Source organism: Lactuca sativa, chromosome 7 (genome assembly GCF_002870075.4).
Source record: "Lactuca sativa cultivar Salinas chromosome 7, Lsat_Salinas_v11, whole genome shotgun sequence".
NCBI lineage: Eukaryota > Viridiplantae > Streptophyta > Magnoliopsida > Asterales > Asteraceae > Lactuca > Lactuca sativa.
Window position 1 is genome coordinate 42,736,091 of NC_056629.2, and position 22,644 is coordinate 42,758,734.

The 22,644-nt window shown below is 32.1% G+C and overlaps 1 protein-coding gene across 1 annotated transcript; it reads left to right on the plus strand.

Annotated features, from left to right (window-relative positions):
• The first annotated feature begins 632 nt into the window (after positions 1-632).
• Positions 633-6,395, plus strand: LOC111880704 (DNA damage-binding protein 1). The gene is made up of 17 exons (XM_023877125.3): positions 633-922; positions 1,677-1,725; positions 1,819-1,878; positions 1,981-2,072; positions 2,150-2,201; positions 2,311-2,373; positions 2,458-2,583; positions 2,757-2,966; positions 3,090-3,196; positions 3,293-3,401; positions 3,496-3,696; positions 3,779-3,994; positions 4,061-4,171; positions 4,241-4,516; positions 4,611-4,885; positions 4,980-5,616; positions 5,690-6,395. Exons 1-17 carry the CDS (start codon positions 819-821, stop codon positions 6,269-6,271), a joined length of 3,270 nt encoding a protein of 1,089 aa, XP_023732893.1. The 5' UTR covers positions 633-818; the 3' UTR covers positions 6,272-6,395.
• Positions 6,396-22,644: the final 16,249 nt, after the last annotated feature.

A 22,644-nucleotide genomic window follows, 5' to 3' on the forward strand; every position in this document is an offset into this window, starting at 1 on the left:
AACAAATACCTATTTTTATAAATAGATATTTCATATACAAAAAGGTTTTTTTTAATAAGTTTTTATATATAAAATATAAGATTTTTTTATGTGAAAATATGTTTTTTTGTATAAATATGAATTTTTTAAAGAAAAAACATATTCAATTTTTTTTTAGAAAAAATGTTGTAAAAAAACTACAGTTATGATAAATTGATAACAAAATTCTGAAATCCAGACCAAAAAGGTAAAAATTGTAATAAATTTAAAATATATGCAAAAAATGTAAAATTTTGACCAAATTTATAATAAAATTTAAAATCTGTATCAAAAGTGTAGTTTTTGAAATTAAATGATATGTTGAGTAGGTAAAAAGGTTAAGTTTAATACGAGTTTTTGAAACTTAATTGAATTATAAAAAGATATAAAGACTAAATCGATTATGAAATCAATATGCAAGTATGTTTTTGCTTTTTTCTTTAATATATACTTTTAGAATGGTTATTAATTCGTATAAAAATATATTGTTATCAAGTATGAAGTATGTGTAAGGTAAACAATAATCACTTTCCAGTTAAAAAATAGCAGTGTGGTTACTGGTTAGGTCTAGAAGAGTTGGGCCCTTTAGCCATATTTATATCTAGAAGAGCGACTCTTTAGCGGCAGAGTGAACCCCTAAGTAGCGATCGAAAACGTCGTCGTACGGACCATCGCATCGGCGAAATAATAGGTAAGCATCGACCTTAGTTTGGCTTGCAGAAATCGAAGAAGAGAGGAGGGAGAGAGAAAGGGTTTTAGGGTTCCATTTTAGCAAGAGATCTCCAGTCCTGTAAAGGGAGATGAGTACGTATAATTACGTTGTCACGGCTCACAAGCCAACGAATGTCACTCATTCATGCGTCGGCAATTTCACTGGCCCTCAAGAACTCAATCTTATTATCGCGTAAGTTTTCCTCTTTGTATTTTGGGTTTCACCTCGTAAATTTCGTTGAAATTCGTAGTGGTTATGAAAATCTGCTAAAGATTGCGTGTTATGGAGGGGGCGCTGAAAATTGAGCTATTATGTGTGAAACTTGATGATTCTTTGAGGAAAATTAATCATATTAGAGCTCTCGTTAATACTCTGTTGAAAATTTCCATGAAAAAGATGTAATAATTACTGCTTAAGAGGCTGAAAAACGACAATCGTGTTTTACTTGCAAAAAGATCATGGTAGAAGATTAATTCAGATTGGGACATGGGGAGTATATTCTTTTAACTAGGTTTGCACTCGAGTATTTATAGTCCTTTATAGGTGATACTGAGCTTCGGTCAACATCTTTAGTTGCTCTGAGATATATGGAGCTGTACGCTAACAAACAATTACCTATGAGATAATAGACATGGTGGGAAGAAAGGAGCCCTTTGCTGTTAAAATTGAAAACAAGGTTTAAATATATACAAAATACGTCTATCTGTACATATTTGTGTCTATGTGTATATAAATACACGTGTATTGGTTTTCCATTTGATCAGTAATGGGATTGACCTAAGAATTCAAAGTTTATCCTTGGGCAATTAAGAGGGAGAATGTAGGCTGGGAATTTATTGTGTGAAATTGATTTCACAACTTTTTTTCCCAATTACTTTTTGGTAAAATTGGACTTCTGAATTGCATAATCTTATGAATAATTTTTGTTCACATTCATTTGTTCCAGGAAATGTACACGAATCGAGATTCATTTACTCACTCCTCAAGGCCTGCAGGTGGGTTTATGCATACATTTTTTTCTCTAATCACTGTGCATCCAAAGTTTATGTCTGCAACTACGATATAATACTGAATCTGATTTTATGCAGCCTATGTTGGATGTGCCAATATATGGAAGAATTGCAACACTAGAACTTTTCAGACCTCACGTGAGTCAATTAATTCATAGTTTTCAAAGAAAGATATTATAACATTTTTTTTTCTTGCATCATTCATACCATGATTTTATGTATATATTTGCTTTATTGAAGGGTGAAACACAAGACCTTCTGTTTATTGCAACAGAAAGATACAAGTTTTGTGTTCTTCAGTGGGATGCTGATGCAAATGAGGTTCTTACAAGGTTTGGACCTAGAACAAAGTTATATTATTCTCAAAAACACATTCATAGTCTTACAAATTTGTTTATCATCTTTATAGAGCAATGGGTGACGTGTCAGATCGAATAGGAAGACCTACAGACAATGGCCAGGTATGTATTGAGTTGCTTTAAAAGCAATACATGATTGAGTTTGAATCATACTTATATGAGTATATCTTGCAATGTCTTATCTTTCTTCCCACTTGTTTGATATTTGTAGATAGGCATAATTGACCCAGACTGCAGACTCATTGGACTCCATCTGTATGATGGATTATTCAAGGTATTTGCTTGCATATCTTTTTGATTTTTGAGGTTATTTAGCTTTTCAAGTCCACTTAGAAACCAGTACTACTCTTTTCTTCAGGTCATTCCATTCGATAACAAAGGACAGCTCAAAGAAGCTTTCAACATCAGGCTTGAAGAACTTCAAGTTTTGGATATCAAATTTCTCTATGGTTGTCCAAAGCCTACAATTGTTGTTCTTTATCAGGTTAACCTGCAATCGAATCCCTCATGTTGTTTCATTATTTTCTTCCTTCTTATATTCAATCTTTTGGGGAGCTCTCTTTTCTTGCCTAAATGATAGAAATGACAATAAAAAAAGAATTTGGTACAAATGTAACACCATTTCAGGAATCTTATAGCATTACTTGTTGGTTTCAGGATAACAAAGATGCTCGACATGTAAAAACATATGAGGTTTCTTTAAAAGATAAAGACTTTGTTGAAGGTCCATGGTCTCAGAACAATCTTGATAATGGGGCTGATTTACTGATACCAGTTCCACCACCTTTTTGTGGTGTATTAATCATTGGGGAAGAGACAATTGTCTACTGCAGTGCCTCTGCTTTTAAAGCAATACCAATTAGACCTGTAAGTCAAACAATCTTTTCTTTTCTTCTCTTTTAATCATTTGATGCTAATCTTTGAGGCTAAATATACAAAATGGCAACATATTTTCATTTTTAACTGATGCATTGTGTCATGAACTTGCAGTCTATTACTAGAGCATATGGAAGGGTGGATGCAGATGGTTCCAGATATTTACTTGGTGACCATAGTGGCCTTCTTCACTTGCTTGTCATTGCCCATGAGAAAGAAAAGTGAGTTATAACTTATAATTCTACTTTTTATCATATATACCATTAAATAGTGTTCCCAATTGCTCTAAAAGATACGCTTTCTCTTCATTGTTTTAGAGTTACTGGACTCAAAATTGAGCTTCTAGGGGAAACTTCTATAGCATCTACTATATCATATCTTGATAATGCTTTCGTGTATGTTGGCTCAAGCTATGGAGATTCCCAGGTATGTAAAAGTTTTCATCAGATAAAAATATCATATCAATATCAATAATGTCAAATGCTAATGTAATTTAACATTTTTTTTTTACTTATTGCAGCTTATTAAGTTGAATCTCCAACCTGATCCAAAAGGCTCTTACGTGGAAGTTCTAGAAAGGTATGTCAACTTGGGTCCAATTGTTGACTTTTGTGTGGTTGACTTAGAGAGACAAGGTCAAGGGCAAGTTGTCACTTGCTCAGGAGCATATAAAGATGGTTCCCTTCGCATTGTTAGAAATGGAATTGGGATAAACGAACAGGTAAAGATTTAAGTAAATCTTCTTTTGGTAATAATACACTAATACTTTGTAAGTTTGATTATTTAAAAAATTCCATTTTTAGGCCTCTGTGGAGCTACAAGGTATCAAAGGAATGTGGTCACTAAGATCAGCAACAGACGACATTTATGACACATTTTTGGTTGTTAGCTTCATCAGTGAGACTCGAATATTGGCAATGAATTTAGAGGATGAATTAGAGGAAACTGAGATTGAAGGTTTTTGTTCTCAAGTACAAACTTTATTCTGTCATGATGCTATCCATAATCAACTTGTTCAGGTATAATCATCTAAACTTTTTGCTATTATATTTATACCCCATTTAATTAAATTTTCATTCTTCTAGGTTACTTCAAGCTCAGTGAGACTGGTGAGTTCAAGTTCAGGAGAGCTACGAAACGAATGGCATGCACCCAATGACTACTCTATAAATGTCGCGACTGCCAATGCTACTCAGGTATAACCAAAGGGTATTTTGGTCTTTTAATAAATAAGTTTGACTAATCTTTTTTAATCTCCATAACAGGTTCTTTTGGCTACTAGAGGTGGCCATCTGGTTTACCTTGAAATTGGTGATGGTGTTTTAGTAGAAAAAAAACACGCAGAACTGAAATATGATATCTCATGTCTTGACATAAATCCAATTGGTGAAAATCCAAATTATAGTAATCTTGCTGCAGTTGGGATGTGGACTGATATTAGTGTCAAGATATTTTCACTACCTGATTTAAATCTCATCACTGAAGAACATCTAGGTGGCGAAATTATACCGCGTTCTGTTCTTCTTTGTGCCTTTGAAGGGGTATGAATATGATTCTCATCTCATCTTCATCTTCATCTTCATCTCTGAGGGCAAATTAATTTGTATATAACTTTTTTTTAATGTTTAATTACAGATACCTTACTTGTTGTGTGCACTTGGAGATGGACATCTTTTGAACTTTTTACTCAACACAAGCACAGGGGAATTAACAGACAGGAAAAAGGTGTCACTTGGGACACAACCGATAACTTTGAGGACATTTTCATCAAAGAGTACCACACATGTTTTTGCAGCCTCTGATAGACCAACAGTTATATACAGCAGTAATAAAAAATTACTCTACAGCAATGTAAACCTGAAAGAAGTCAGTCACATGTGCCCTTTCAATTCTGCTGCTTTTCCTGACAGGTGATTGGTTGATTGATTGATTATATATTTTCTCTTTATGTTTTTGTATTATCCTAACACTAACACTAACACGGTTATTTTGTTTGTTTAACAGTCTTGCTATTGCAAAAGAGGGTGAGTTGACAATTGGCACAATCGATGATATTCAGAAGCTTCATATTCGGTCAATTCCTCTTGGAGAACATGCAAGGCGCATCTGTCATCAAGAACAATCTCGGACATTTGCAATATGTAGTTTGAAGTACAATCAATCAAGCACAGAAGATTCTGAGATGCATTTTATCCGGTTGTTGGATGATCAAACATTCGATTTCATTTCAACTTACTCACTTGACCAATTTGAGTATGGTTGCTCTATTTTGAATTGCTCTTTCTCAGATGATAACAATGCATATTACTGTGTTGGGACAGCTTATGTTATGCCAGAGGAAAATGAGCCAACAAAGGGGCGCATATTGGTTTTCATGGTGGAAGATAGGAAGCTACAGCTAGTAGCTGAGAAAGAAACCAAAGGCGCTGTTTACTCTTTAAATGCTTTCAATGGTAAACTCCTTGCTGCTATAAATCAAAAAATCCAGCTCTACAAATGGATGCTCCGTGACGATGGGACCCGCGAATTACAATCCGAATGTGGACACCATGGCCATATTCTCGCTCTTTATGTACAAACTCGTGGGGATTTCATTGTTGTTGGTGATCTCATGAAATCAATCTCACTCTTAATATACAAGGTATGTTATAACTTATGATATTTATATCAAGTAAAAAACAAATGGCTTACGAGATTAAGTGTATGATTTTCAGCATGAAGAAGGTGCGATAGAGGAGCGGGCCCGCGACTACAACGCGAATTGGATGTCGGCGGTTGAGATTTTGGATGATGATATTTACCTGGGAGCTGAAAACAATTTTAACCTTTTTACGGTCCGTAAAAACAGTGAAGGAGCTACGGATGAAGAACGGGGGCGTTTAGAAGTGGTAGGTGAATATCATTTGGGTGAATTTGTGAACCGATTCCAACATGGGTCACTTGTGATGCGTCTTCCTGATTCGGATGTGGGGAAGATCCCGACTATAATCTTTGGAACTGTGAATGGTGTGATTGGTGTTATTGCTTCGCTTCCTCAAGATCAGTATGTGTTTATGGAGAGGCTTCAGACGAATTTGAGGAAGGTGATAAAAGGGGTTGGGGGGTTGAGTCATGAACAATGGAGGTCGTTTTATAGTGAGAAGAAGACTGTGGATTCGAGGAATTTCTTGGATGGGGATTTGATTGAGTCGTTTCTTGATCTTGGAAGGAGTAGAATGGAGGAGATTTCTAAGGTTATGAGTGTTTCGGTTGAGGAACTTATGAAGAGAGTAGAAGAGTTGACTAGGTTGCATTAATGGAAACAAGTTTGTTTGGGAACTTTGGTATGGAATGTTGCTATTTTTTTTTTCTTTTTAATGTTGGTTTGTATTTTGTGATCATGTTGCATAATGGAAATGAAAAGAGTATGGTGTTGTGAAATTTATCTTTTGCTTTTGTTTTTTTATTCATGGTAGATAGTGGCATCTATGGTAATATAATATCGTTGTAGACTAGTTGGGCCCAGTTTGGAATTGTTGGGTTAATGGTTTGGTTTGCTTAGATGGACCTAACTGGATAAGCTTTTTAGGGACCATGAGGATTAAGTGACCATTTGAACTGTTATTTTAGCTATATATACGTATATTTCTTCATTGATTATGATTGTTATAATGTGAGGATTAGAAAGATACATAGATTACAGCACATGTAAAACAACTCGTTCTTATATTCGTTTGTCGTTGATTTCAACTTGTATAATTCGCTGGATACCACCCCATCACTGCCACTTTGGTTATTTCAGCCAAAACCTATGCAATAGGTTTGAAAGACTTCACGTCATGGAATCATAATTCAAGCGATCCAAATCGAAGATAAGAGGAATACATGACTTGAAGTTGGCGATGTTGTATTTCAAACTTGATAGACAAACCATTTGGTGTTTAGTAATGTAAACTAATATTGAATAGCTAGTGACAAATAATAAATTTTATTAATTATTATTTAATTACCAAGTTTCATCTAGAAACCAATTTGATCATTTGCGATCATATATGATCGTAAGAAAGATAGAAGAAGAGTGTCTCATGAATTAAAAAGATGAGACAAAAGTTAAAAACCAACCTCAAATTCTTGACAATAACTACAAGAAATAACTCATTAACTCATGTCCTTAGAAGTTTTTATGCACTTTACCTTGAGATTTAATGCGTTTACCATTCATTCTAATAACAATGTAAAAACTGATAAACGCAAAGCAAGCACTCAGAAAACATCACGAAATTCACATTGCAGAGGAAGAGAGGAGTGAACAGAGAAGGCTACGATTTTGAGGTGTGGAATAAATGAAATGAGACCTAAAAAGTCCTATTCATACTAACACGAAAAACCCAAAATCCCCAACCAACTGACCAAGATCAAGATTGGGAGAGTTTGTCATGGCGATGCCGACGTAAAAAAAAGCTTACGAGGAGGATATAATGAAAGGAGAGTCGACAACGACGATTAAGGTCGAAGAGAAAGTTAAGGTTTTAGAGAGATTGTATGGAAAGAGGATTCTGATACTATAAAAGTTGTTGGTTTTTTTCAATGATCAATCATCTATCATTAAATATAATAAACATAAGCTTACATAGCCTAATGGGCTATACAAACATTGGGTCAAGATAAACAATACATATAACTTATATAGTAACGGTGCTACTTGACCTTCTAAGAGATTTTTCAACCACAAATATTAAAATGGTGATTGTTTATAACACCAAAATGATGTTTAAATTTCAATAAACTTTAAAATGATGGGTTTATGGGCCTTCATATTTGATGCCAACACAAATCTTCTAAATTTGAAGGGCAGTTGAAATATTATTGGCCAAGAAAACACAATGATAATGTAATATGTCGAACAGTTGTAATTGGCCTACTAACACCTTCATATTCAAACCCAATATACGTTTAAGCGACCCATCCTCCTCAAACTCCTTCTATCCTCAAGTATCGAAATCTTTGAAAATACAATAATACATTTTAAAAAATAGAAAATAATATTTCTAATAAGATACGAGTATACAACCTTGAGTCTTTATTAAATCCAAGGTTCAAAATAACGTTAGGTGCTACTTAGCAACAATGTAAAACCTTAAGCTTTTTACGAGCCGTGGGGAACCATGTCGTTTGTAAGACGTAACATAAGACGCCAATTATATATATATATATATATATATATATATATATATATATATATATATATATATATATATATATATATATATTCTACTATTATTTATATTTATATACATATATGATTTAAGACGACATTTTGTTAAAACATGACATCAAATACATGCCTTAATATTATGACAAAACCATACCGATCTTTTTAGAACCTTGGTTAAAACCAAGGTAACTTTACACCTTATAAACATAAAAAGTAACAAGTTGCATATCTACCTCTTCTAATAAATGAAACCCAAAAATGACTAGTGTCAGTTTTTTAGAATGTTTCTTTGACACGTGGCATTTTTGTATATTTTTATTATTTCCTATTTTAGTAACAAATCAAATTCAATTCAAATTTTGAAAATACAAAATCATATCCTACTAATATTATTATGCTTAGTTTGCTTAACAAATTAATTCATAATTACTTACAATCGATAATATCTTGGTTTATTTTTTGACATTTATTATTTTTTATCTATATAAAAAGTTTAAATACACCGACCGTGGTTTCCATAACTCAGTCGTATTATATTTTCATATCAATATAGTATTATGTTTTCATATCATTATGAAAAATTTCCTAATTAACACCTAATAAAAATATATTCAAACGGCACATGACTTATTTACTAAAATGTAACATTAAACTTTTGTCAAATACTATTTAAAGAAAATTTTACAACATATTAAAAGGAAGTTGATATTTTCATTTAGATTTTTGATTTATCTATTTAAAAATAAGATGATTTGACTTTTATATATTTATTTAATTGAAATAAAAATAATAATGAGAAATATAAACATCAAATAAGCTAAGTTGATGAATCAAAAACATAAGTAAAAATACCTGAAAATTGGTCCAAAACCGACCCAAATGGACTCGGAAAACCTGAAAACATGGTTTAGTAGGATTGAAAACCGAACTGGTATATAGGAACTGATTATAGTCTGGTTCAAAAAACGAGACCGGCTAAAATGGGTCTAGAACCGGAAATGTCAAAGTGGTAAGATAGAACCAGGTTTCAGGTTTTAGAAACGGAAAACCATAAGTTTTTGGTACTTTCAACTTGTATAGGGGTTGTTTTGTATTTTTAATAAGGTAATATTTTGTATATTTTTTATTTGTAATCATGGTCGTTTTGTACTTTCAACTTGTATAGAGTCTATTTGATATTTATTTTTTATCTAAGGCCTTTGAACTATTGGGTTGGTTCTTTTATCCGTTTTACTCATACTCACTAAACTTAGACCCACTATATATGATACCCATTTTAGGCTTAAAGTGATAGCGATAGGGGTGACAGTTGATGACACGATATGACAAAAATACACGACACGAAACGAAATTGAGACGAAACTGAAATTCGAATTCGTGTTCATATCGTGTTTGTGTCAAGTATAAAAAACACGACGGCGTGTCGTGTCGTGTTCGTGTTCAAAATTTGACACGAAATTGACACGATTTAACATTTTTTGTCGTGTTTTTCGTGTTATGCATGAATAAATATTAATTAAATACATTAATTGTTATTTCATGTTATATTTGTCGTGTCGTGTCGTGTTTGTCGGTTTTTAATCAGTTCGTTTTTGTGTTAGTTAAAAAAAACTCGAGATCGTGTCGTGTCATTTTCGTGTTACATAAACGTGTCGTGTCAGACAAAAACACGACACGATGGCCCAATTTGCCACCCCTAAACAGCGATGCCCGAACTAGTTTAACATATACCACTTCTAACTAGTTCCGAATCCAAACCGGGTTTAAAAGTTTCAAGCCCATCCCTACCTCAATTAGATTTATATAATAAAAATAAATAAATAAATAAATAAATAATAAAAAATAAAAAATAAAACTGTTCCAATCTTGGTCAAAGGTATTGGGCCATGTTTTTGAATCTTAGAACTTTTTTAATAAAATTAACATGACTGCGCACGATTCGGTCGTTTTCTTTATAGTTTTCAAAAACGACATTCGTCTATAAAGTATTTAATATAAAATATAAAATTAATGATTTTTCGTCCCAAAATAAAATAATAATCATTTAAAGTTTGACCCTACATTCATAAATTTTGTTTAGAGTTCCAGTTCCTTGAACAACTTTAGCACCCTATCTTTTCCAAACAAAGAAATACATCAGCAACCCTCATAAAATTTTGGATTTTATATTGATTACATAAGCAGTGACGCAACTGATTTTTACAGCTTGTAAAATTCATTGACCCAGCAAAATTTGGTAATGTAGTTAATTGTTCAAGATATTTTAATAATATATAGAAAGAGTACGTATACAATTTTTACCCTTTTCTGATTTTTTTTTAAGAACTACGATCTTTGTTTTATAAACTTGGTAGCCTTTTTAAATATAAAAAAATAGGAAAATTGAGTAATCTAATCTATACATACATTTTGATAACAATAACCCATTTTTTTAAAAATTTTGTAAAATGATTATTTACTCCGGAATATAGTATTCAGGAGTAAGTGAGTTCATCCCGGAATGGGCGGTGGTTGGTAGATTTCGGGTCCAGAATCTGACACACATACGTTTTTGACTGAAAAAGTGTATTCTAGAATAGTAGTTGAGAATAGTTACGTTCATTCCGGAGTTGGTGATGGTTGGTAGGTATCGGGTTCGGAATCTGACTTCGTACATTCTGGACGGACAAGGTCTATTCCGGAGTACGATAGTCAATACTGTACATAGAACTGACGTTTCCGAGTCACGGGTACACATTCCGAACACACATTCCAGACCCCAAAAAATTAGATATGTTGTCCCTATATAAAATGTTATCTCGTTTAGTTAGTCACACACTTCGGATCATCCATAATTCTCTATTATAACTGTTTGAAGATGAGTTTCTTTAATAATGAGTGCAAATAAAACTTTACCAACATGTTTGTTTACAAGCACGGCCTTCGGTGGATGAACCCCCATAGTTACACAAACATCAAAATCAATGTTATGGATCGTTTCCAGCTATGTTTGTGGCTATTGGATGTGTGGTAAAATTATTTTGTTCCATATTTGAATTGTTTATTTAAAATTTATAAAGTTTCTATAACTAATTGTTTTGTTTTTCAAAAAAAATACCAATCAATGCATTCATATGTTGTTTGTTGTCTATCATTTTTATAGGTAGTGTCCGACTAAGAGAGACTATCTAAAAACAATGTTCGTAGCAGTTACTATGGATGAGAACAACCAGACCCTCCCTATATCATTTGGTCTAGGCATGACAAATAATGTCGACTCTTGTAACACCCGTTTTACAATATGGATCAACTGAAGACTTAATGTCTAGCATCCGAGTCCTTAAGGTACTTAAATTATTGAATTCTTGCATTTTGGGAGGAGGTCTCACGACATGAGTGACCATGGACCATTTGACCAGCATTCTTGAACCTCACGACGTGAGCAATGCTTGATGACCCAAAACCCTAATTTTTGAGTATTTAACGGAACGAGAGAACTATAGTTGCCCATCCTCAACCTCTCTCACTCTCTAGCCTCCTGAAAACCCTAGATTCGACCTCCTTGAGACCTTTGGCCATTATTGGTGACCTTGAAGAGCTTATTTGGTGGTTTTTGGTCCATTGAAGTGGAAGAGGACTCATGTGGTGCTTCATTTTGGCAATCTAGCTTCTACCTCTTGGTCTTGTTGAGCTTTTGGACCTTTGTAAGTCATGAAGCTCTTACCTTTTTGCCTCTTGCATGCTAGATCTAGATTTTGGGAGCTTTCCTTGCATGGTTAGGTGGTGTAGCATGCATGGGATCCATAAAGTTGGCAGCTTATGGATCATTGAGACATCTTCTGTATATAAGGCTTTGGATCTGAGTTTTGGTGCTGGTTTTAGACTCCAAGCATGAGTCTTGATCTTATTACCTTTCCTGACCTAGCTAGTATCTTAGTCGTGCATTGGACATGCATGACTGAAAAGCTACGATTTTTATAGTCCTTAGGGTCGAGGAAGGTCCTTTAGAAGGTCCCAATGAATGTCTTAAAGGATTAAGAGCTTTATGCTCAAAGTTGGTCAGAACATATCTCACGACGTGAGAAATGAGGTTGTCCAGATCTGAGGAATCTGGTTGGATGAGTTGTGACTGAGTCGACTCGTTGAGTGGGGTCGCGTCAAGTCCATTCTCACGACATGACCAAAGAACAGGTCACGACGTGAGGGTGAACTGATGGAATGTTGACCGTACACCTTAGGCGTTGACTTTTGATCAGAGTTGAGTTTTGGTCAACTCTTGGTTTTGAAGGGTAGACTAAAGGTTTGCCTTGTATGATTATCTAGGTGTAGTGTAGCACTGGTGTAGTTGACCGTGAGAGCAACAACAGTTGATTATCAATCAAGAGGTGAGTTTCCTTCAATGTACCCGTGGGTCAAAGACACCAATGTCGACCCACTATATTATGTTTATAGGATGATGATTATCTTCGTGACCATTACCTTTTATGCATGTATATGCTTGATGTCTCTGTTACTCTTACTGTTATGGTTATATGCTAGTTGTAGGGGTGAAATAGACCCGATACTGGTTGAAAGAGACTGAATGGGTTGAAATATACCCAGTGCCAGTTGAAAGAGACCGAAGGGGTTGAAATATACCCAATACCCAATACCGGTTGAAAGTGACCGAAGTGTTGAAATATACCCAATACCGGTTGAAAGAGGCTGAAGGGGTTGAAATAGACCTAGTATCGGTTGAAAGAGACCAAAAGGGTTGAAATAGACCCTGTTATGATTGACTGTTATATATATATATGTGTGTGTGTGTGTGTGTGTGGTGTGGGGTATTTTGAGGGATCCTACTAATCTTTGTGCTTATAGTTTTCAGTTTATGTTTCAGTTACTTACAGCTCGAAAGGGAATGGTCCGACTTGATCGCTCTGCATTCGCCCATGTTTTCCGCATTATGTGATTTTGAGATTTGTACTCTGATATTATTTCACTATGATGCTTTTTTGGTTGTTTTGACATGATTACTAAATGTTCTGAAATGAATTAAAAATGAAATTTTTGTCTATAATTTGTAACGTCCCAAAAATTAAGACTAAAAAATTTTGATTTTAAATTAATAAAACCATTATCCAAAACAACATCATAGAAACCATAGTGAATCAATAAACATCCAAGTACATCAGAGTAATATAAAATGCAGAACAACATGGTGTGTGCATTGCATTCATCCCGGGCTCTTCCTCTTCGAACCAGAAGTACCTGTAACATAAACTAAAAGCAATAAACACAAAGCTTAGTGAGTTCCTCAAAATACCACATACATACATATCAAACATATAATGGGCCCCGCCCGTCATCGGTCCCCGCCTGACATTGAGCCCCGCTCGGAAGAGATCTTTCGGTCAACACGCCTCACTCGGTATACATATAAACACATGCAAAAATCACAAAGATAAATAGCATACAATATAATCATCAGGCCCCGCCCGATAAACATATCACAAAACATACATGCAGAGTCACACAAACAACCAACATCCTAATCATAATAAAACATGGGCTGGCATTGGTGCCTTCAACCTGCTAAACATAGTGAGGAAACTCACCTCAAACTGCTGAATCTCTCAGATAAATTCTCGGTTTACTGATACGAAAAATCCCCGCACTATCATCATCAATAATATCCGATTAATAATTGAATCATGACCCATAATCAAGAATCTAAATTACTTGGGGACCGATGACGGGCGGGCCCCGTTATATGTTTGATATGTATGGTATGAGGTATCTTGAGGAACTCACTAAGCTTTGTGTTTACGGTTATCAGTTTATGTTTCGGGTACTTCTGGTTTCAAGGGGAAGAACTCGAGTTGACTGCATCGCACACACCACATTGATTTCGCTTTTGAGATATCACTCTGATTGTTACGATGTCGATTTATTTATTTTCATTTGGGTTGTATGGATAATGTTTTGGAATACCGTTTTATTTAATTTAGAAATGAAAATTTTGGATCATACTTTATGGATGTTACAAATGAAGCCATGATGTTCGTTATACATGGATCAACTCCAAATTAGGGTTTTGCATCGGAGCTTAGTACGCCCAGCGTACCATGGGTACACCCAGCGTAGTAGGTGGTCCTTCGTGATAATGCATGGCGTATGAGTATGTTGCACGTACCCATGCGTACACCCCACGTACTACTCTTGCCAACAATTTTCTTTTAGGGACTAATTTTGACATTTAAGAAAAAGTTTCAAGAATGATAATCATACCTTATTTCGGGATGTTACACAACATGGTTTCTTTCCCAATCAAAAAGCTTTCCCAAACAACACTTTTCAAGACAACAATTATCAAACAGGACCTTAATGGGGTCAAAGATATGGACGAGAACAACCAGACCCTCCCTATATCATTTGTTATGGACGTGGAAAATAATGTCGACTCTTGTAACACCCATTTTACATAGACCCGTGTTGACGAAATTGATGGGTTTTATACAAACAATCCTATGTGTACATGCAACCCTAGCATTGGATCTATGTTTTCACTATTAGATACACAACATTATGAACACATAATAAAACCCTAATTCTAGCATATAAGTAATCATATTAACATAAGAATAGGTTTATAATATTACCTTGATTGTTATGTAGAAATAACAATCCCAAATCTCCTTGTATTGACTTTGGAAGGCTTAGAGTCACAAGTGTCACTCCTCTAATGGTTCACAATCACCAAGAGCAAATGGAGAAGGTATAAAGAGAGAGGAGAGGTATAAGAATTCGTCCCTAAGATGCCTTGGGAAGGTCTGGACGAATTATGAGCCAAAGGGGTGTTTATATATAGGTGTAGAGATAGGGTTTCAGTCCTTATCCTTATCTAGTTGCTTGCCCACCAAGCAACCCATAAGATAAGCCTTGAATCCTTATCATGGTCGAATTCTAAGGCCTTATCACCTCAAATTCGTCCAACCTATCCTTAGGATAATCCTTACCCTATTTTGTAACTATCACATAATTACAATTCAGCCCCTCTAGTTTAATTAATTACATTTGATCACAAAATTAATTCTTAATTAATTATGACCAATATTAATTAAACAAATATGATTTCTCCTTTAATATATTATTCTTATAACATATTAATAAATCATAATAACCTCTCTCTCTATTTATTTCTCCAATCAAGTTGCTTTGGTGAAGGCAACCCAAAAGGACCATGCACCATCGGGTCAAGTACATACCAAAATAGTTATGGACTTAGACACTAATCCAACATAAATGACATGTAGGTCGTAAGTACATGTAGACTCATGTTGAAGACGAAATGGTTGGGACATAAGTCTAAAATACACATATTATTGGCAGATAGTGAGCCAATGATTGTATGTATGTATATGTATTGCGGTATATGGTATTTTGGGAAACTCACTGAGCTTCGTGCATACTCGGTTGATTATAAATATTTTTTAGGTACTTCATTGATTCGTATATGGTATTTTGGGAAACTCACTATACCTTCCACTTGATATATATATATATATATATATATATATATATATATATATATATATATATATATATATATATATATATATATATATATATAGGTAAAAGTTCAAATAAGGACCCTTAAAGATTAGGAACCATAAGAACCTCTAAGTTTTAACTTAACATCAAAATGCAAACTTAGACTACAAAATAAGATATGGTCATTTTTCTTACATCCAAACACTCTCATTCACCTTCAAGAGCTCAAACACAAACCCTCCGTCTATCATACCAACTACCACCATTGCCGCCACCTACCGGCGCCACCATCGTAGATCGTCGCTGCCGCCATAGACCGTTGTCACTTCAGGCTATCTTCATTGTCGTAGTCCGGCACCATCTTTTTCTCTTCATTTTTTGGTGAAACACCACCAGATTTGCATCAGATATGGTGTGTTTGATGCATTTCAAGTGTAGATTTGCATCAGAACCGGTGTGTTTGATGCATTTCAAGTGTAGATCTAGAGTTTGTGGTTTATTTTTTTGGTGTCCAACGATGGTTCCACCACCACATCAGATCTACTCCACCAACTCCTCCTCCTATGACCTGCTATGCTAGATCTACTAGCTATGACGATTGGTGAAATGTACGATTTTTTCCACTACTGATGTTCAGATCTGTGAGCTTCGATGACACATCTTTATCTTGCCTCTATCTTTTTTTTCTCTCTCGATCTCCATTAAAGACCACCAAATATGTTCAGATTTGGTCCGCCACATCCTCTACTAAATGTCGATGTATGTTGTCAACCTCCAAAACCCTTTGTTTTCATCAGATTTGAAGTAGTTCAATCCAGATCTACAATCTACGACGTTAGATCTATGAACTTCGACGACAGATCTATGATTTTCACTTATGGATCTATCATTTATGCCTCCAGATTTACGAGCTCCGATGAGATTGACGGACCAAATATGAGACAGACATTAATTGCCACCACAATTGTTGCCTTGCCGCTCTGGTGAAGCACCGCTAACTCACCTCCATCTTTTTCTCTCTAATCTTTACTAAAACAACACTATGGTGGTGTATGTTTTTTGTCCGCAGATCTTCCTGACATCTTCTGTCTTCACGGCGCAGACCAAGCGCAAACATTAGCCTTCGCAGACTGTTTGTCTTTTTTGAAGACTGCAGACCTAAAAATGTATGCACGCCCTCTTCTTGGCGCAGATGTGGACCAGAGTCTTCTAACATCTTCAGTCATCTTCTAGCCTAAAAAAACACATATACTTTATTTATTTTAGTTTTTTTTAATTTATATTTATTCCAATTTTATTAGCGATAAACAATTTGAAAAAAAAAAGTTACAATACTTTAAAAAAAAAAGTTCGCCGACACAAACATGAATTTTTGACAATTTTATAAATAAAAGTTTATTACAATAATGGTCGTTAAAGTTGTTTATATAAATATAAAATAATAATAATAATATATTCTCATATTTTTTGTCCCAAATTTTATAAAATATCATTTAATAAAGCATCGTTAATTTCTTAGAAAAAATAATTATTGCACGTTTTTAATTTATTTAATTCAAAAAATCGAAGTTTTTTTTTTCATTCATTTATATATAAAGTTCTTTGATTCCTAATTACAATGTTTAGGCATAACTTTGCGACCAAAATTGTTGGTTTTTATCAATTATATACGTTAATTTGTACCATTTTTATTTTCAATTTTTATACAATAATACATAAAAGTCTATTTAGATGTGTTAACTATTTATAACAAAGTCATAAATATATTAAAAAATCACTTTGTAGTTTAAAAAATTCAGTTTATTTAAATTTTAGTTTATTTTAATAGTCTGCAGATGTTAAAAAAAACAAACAGTCTTTTTTTTGCAGACTACAGACGTTTGGTCCACCTCTTCTGCTTCAGAGGTCTACAGATGTTGTCCGCAGACTGCAAACATTTTGCCTCAGAAAAAACAAACAACACCTATATTTGCATCAGGTATGTCGATTTTTTATTTGATTGTTTTTTCTTATGTTAAACTGTGAATTTGATGTTTTAATTCATTTTCTGTTGTTTAATATTGTTAATATTTGTTTTAACTGCTATTAAGTTGTGAATTCATTGTTATTAAGTTTTAAATCCAGTGTTATTAAGTTACGAATCCAATTTTGTTTTCTTATTTGTTATAATATTTGCATAAAATATTGAGTTATGAATCTATTTAGTTTTCTTATTTGTTATAATATTTGCATAAAATATTAAGTTATGAATCTACTTTTAGTAAGTTGTGAATACATGATTAATTTTTTATAAGTATTAAATTGTGAATGCATGATTTTTTATAAGTACTAAGTTGTGAATGCATTATCTTTTATAAGTTTTAGTGGTGATTAAATGAATTTTTATAAGTTTTAAGCAGCAAATGCATGGATTTTAATAAGTTTTAATATGAATTTAGAATATGTTTATTTTTTATTTTCTTGTTTTATCAAATAATGTAAATTTAGGTATTTTAAGGTGTGAATTGTGATTAGTGTCTGAAGTGATATCTAATACAACATCCAAGGCTCCAAACATCACTAGATGTAAGTTTTAACATGTGAATATATTTTATTAAACTATGAATTTGTGTATTAAACTGTGAATTAAATATATTAAGTTGTTAATTGGTTGTACTAAACTTTGGTTTTTTATGATTTTTGTGTTAAAATATGGATGTTTGTATAATTTTATTATTAACATTTTTTGTGGCATAAATATGTAATAATGTATTGGTTTTTATGATTGTTGCATATAACTCTAAATTAATGAATTAATAAGTTTATTAAAATGTGAATATAGTATTTAAGTTGACAATGCATTATTATACACTTTATTAAACTGTGAATTTGTGTATTAAACTGTGAACTAAATGTACTAAGTTGTGATTTTTTTTTTATGAATTTTGTTTTCAAATATGAATGTTTGTATAAAATTTCTTGTTAGTATTTTTGTGGCATAAATATATAAAAATGTATTAGTTTGTATATTTGTTGCACAAAACTTTAAATTAGTGAATTAATAGGTCTATTAAATTGTGAATATAATATTTAAGCAAACAATGCATTAATATATATATATATATATATATATATATATATATATATATATATATATATATATATATATGATTTAGAAAAAATGATGGTTGTAGCGTTGACATAGATGGTTGGTGTCGGCGTATGGTAGTTGGTGGTTGTGGTAGAGTTTAAATTTTAAATTGTGAATTTTATCTACTAAACATTAATGGACTGTATTAAGTTTTGTTTTTTATATAAATTTTGTGTTAAAATATGAATTGGTGTATTAATGAAAATAATATACTCTAAAAATTACAATTTTTCCCTTTTCATACCTAAAGGACAAAAAAAATTAGGATTTTAACATGCTTAATAAGAGTATCGTGTACATATTTATTAATTAACGTGGGTTCTTATGGTTTTTAATCTTTGTGGTTCTCATTTGAACCACTCCATATATATATATATATATATATATATATATATATATATATATATATATATATATATATATATATATATATATATATATATATTCTAATAAATGAATAAATATATTATTCTATTGACAAATGTCATAATACTAGAACCCGTCATTAATATTATATATATATATATATATATATATATATATATATATTTCTATTCTAATAAATGAATAAGTATATTTCTTCTATTGACAAGTGTCATAATACTAGAACCCGTCATTAATATTATATGTCACATATTATGTCAGTTGTCAACTTATTAATTATCCATTTTATCCATTTCAAATTTCAAACTTTAAATTTCTCACTCTAATTTCCTTAAACTAATAATTAATTCTGCATTTTAAATTTCAAATTTAAAATTTTTTCACTTTAATTATATTAAATTAATAAAATTAGATTAAAAGAAAAAATAAAATTAATAGAATAAGGTGATATAACAAAACTCACTTCTTTTTTTTCGTTTAATTGTATATTCGGTTTTTTTATCGAAAAAAAAACCGAATACACAATTGTTCATGATTTTTCGTCATCTTTTTATAGAGATCCATATTGATATATAAAATATGATTTTTTTTTAAAACCCACTTCATTTCTTTGTTTTTCGAAAAGTTAATGCCTATTTTTTATCAAAAAAATTTAATAAATATATAAAGATTCATATTTTTTTGGTACTCTTTAAACATAAATTCATAAAAAAAACAAATTTTTAGTTCAAATTTACATTGCGAATCTGCTCAAATTTATATTGCGAATCTACTCAGATTCACACTGCGAATATGCTCAGATTCACAGTGTGAATAATAGTAAGTCTGATTGACATTGTGAATTTTGAAAACTAAGCTATATACAGTTCAGATTCACAGTATGAATAAACATATTTGTTAATTTTAGAAAACTAATTTATTAGTAATCAAAACGTCAAAATATTATAAAATTACATGAAAATATATTTCAATTCACATGTAAATTTTATTAAATAAATTTGTGAATGATCAAAAAGTTGAAGTTGAAATAGTAAGTCGTCACATTGTGAATGTTAAAAAAAAGAGTAAATTACATGAATGGTTCTTATGGTTTGGGGTAATTTGCACGTTTGGTCCATAAATTATTTTTTTTAACTCGGAAGGTTCCTAATATTTTTTTGTTACGCGCTTGGTCCCTGTATTACCTAAAAATATTATTTTGCCATTAATTTTTTAATTTATTTAAATAAACACACCCCCAACTCCACCCCTTTCACCTTACCTTACCTACCCCACCATTTTTCTCTATGTAAATAATAGTTTTATTATGTAAGACAGAGACCAAACGCGTAAGAAAAACGAATGGTAGAGACCAATCGTGTAACAAAAAACAAATAGTATGGACCTTCCAAGTTAAAAAAAATAAGCTAAGGACCAAGCGCACAAATTACTCCAAACCATAGGGACCATTTGTGTAATTTACTAAATAATGTATTAAAGATTTGAAATATTACAATCCAGATCATACTGTGAACCTAAACTGAACTAATGAATGTTTTTTTTAATCGATGTTGATGTTAATTAATAGAGGACAAAAAAATTGAGATGTTTGGTATAGTTAGTTTTTTTTTTGATAAAAATAAGCATAAATATTGCAAAAAAACAACAAAACGAAGTGAGTTTTTTCGGAAAAAAAATTGTTTTTTATATATCAATATAGATCTCTATGAAAAAATGATGAAAAATCGTGAACAACAGTATATTCGTTTTTTTTTCCGATAAAAACATGGCCTAAAAAAATTCAAACGAAAAAAGATGTGACTTTTTTTGTATAATAAAGTGTATGTGCGTCAAATTTACAAGTATATATTCATTTTCTTGGTCGTTGATCATTATGATTTTCGACGCTCACGATTGGTTCATTTTTAATAATGGTTTTTTATTGAACCTCACCACACACACATATATATATATATATATATATATATATATATATATATATATATATATATATATATATATATATATATATATATTAGAATTTTTAAATCTTGGAATTGGTTATTATTTCGAATATATGGTTTCTGTAGTTTTTAAAAAATTATGGATCTTTGAAGAAAAAGTCTGATATCCCCAATCAAAATCGATTATGCGTACAAAAAGTGTTGAAAAACAACCATCATGTCCATCATAAAGGTTTCATCATGAAGAAAAAGTGTAAATGAAAAAAGAGAAGTAATGTGGCAGTGTAAGTTCCTATCTTAATCGTTACATTATAATCCAAAAAGACAAAATTACCCTTATGGATTAACATAGTTATTACAATATGAGAGTTATAGATAGCTGAAAAAAGAACTTGCATTTTGTGACTTACTTATACAAATATGCAGGTGAACAAATGAAATATATTTTATAAGCATACTGCTATAACGGATCCTTGGGTGCCCAGTCTCACAAAAATAGTTGAAATTGCATAAGATCCTAGCCTTGTATCGCAAACAAAATGCATTTAAAAAACGTTTGGATTTTTTTTTGGGCACTACAATATGAACCATATGAGATCAAGTGTAAAACGTTTATTAATTACAATATTGTACTTTTAGTTATTTTAAAAGTATTTTTCAAAATATGATGTTGTAAGAGCATTAGGTGTGGGCAATTAGATATAACATCATTTTGATGCCACATCACATGCCACATCATCAATGGTGTTATAACACCAAGTGGGGAAATGGTGTTGTATCTTGTTATGACACTAACTTTTTTTCCATTTTATAATTTATTTTTTATTTTTTTTATTTATTTATTTTTTAAATATAGACAAATATTTTTTAAATATAACATAATAAATAAAACATAATGTTTAAAAATTATAAATAACATATAAAAAATTTTAAAGATTAAAATTAACATAGAGACTAAATTACACATAATATCAAAAAACAAAAAAAGAAAACATCCAAATTCAAAAAAAAAAAAAATTACAACGCTATTCGTTATCGTTATTGTTATCACAGAAGATATAATCCGCCAAGTCCTCTCGAAGTTGTCTGTGTTTATTTGCATCCTGAATGTCAACAACGCGATGCAAATAATCTGTTGTTCCTGGTTGAAACTGAACGTGTCTGGGCTCCGTTGGGATATAGTGTGCAATATTCCGCCCTTTATCTTCTACTACCATGCTATGCATTATGATACTTGCATACATGATATATCGTAGAGTTTTTAAATCCAATGGTCGTGTTGCATGTTCGACTATATGCCACTTCGCCTTCAGCACTCCAAAAGCACGTTCCACATCCTTACGTGCTCTTTCTTATCTTCTCTTAAAAAATTTGTCTCGTTCTTCAACCGGGTGGCGGAATGCCTTCACGAATGTGGAATACTGAGGATATATTTCATCTGTAAGGTAATACCCATATTTTTATTCGTTTCCATTCACCATGAAAGGAGCATCTGGGGTTTTTTCA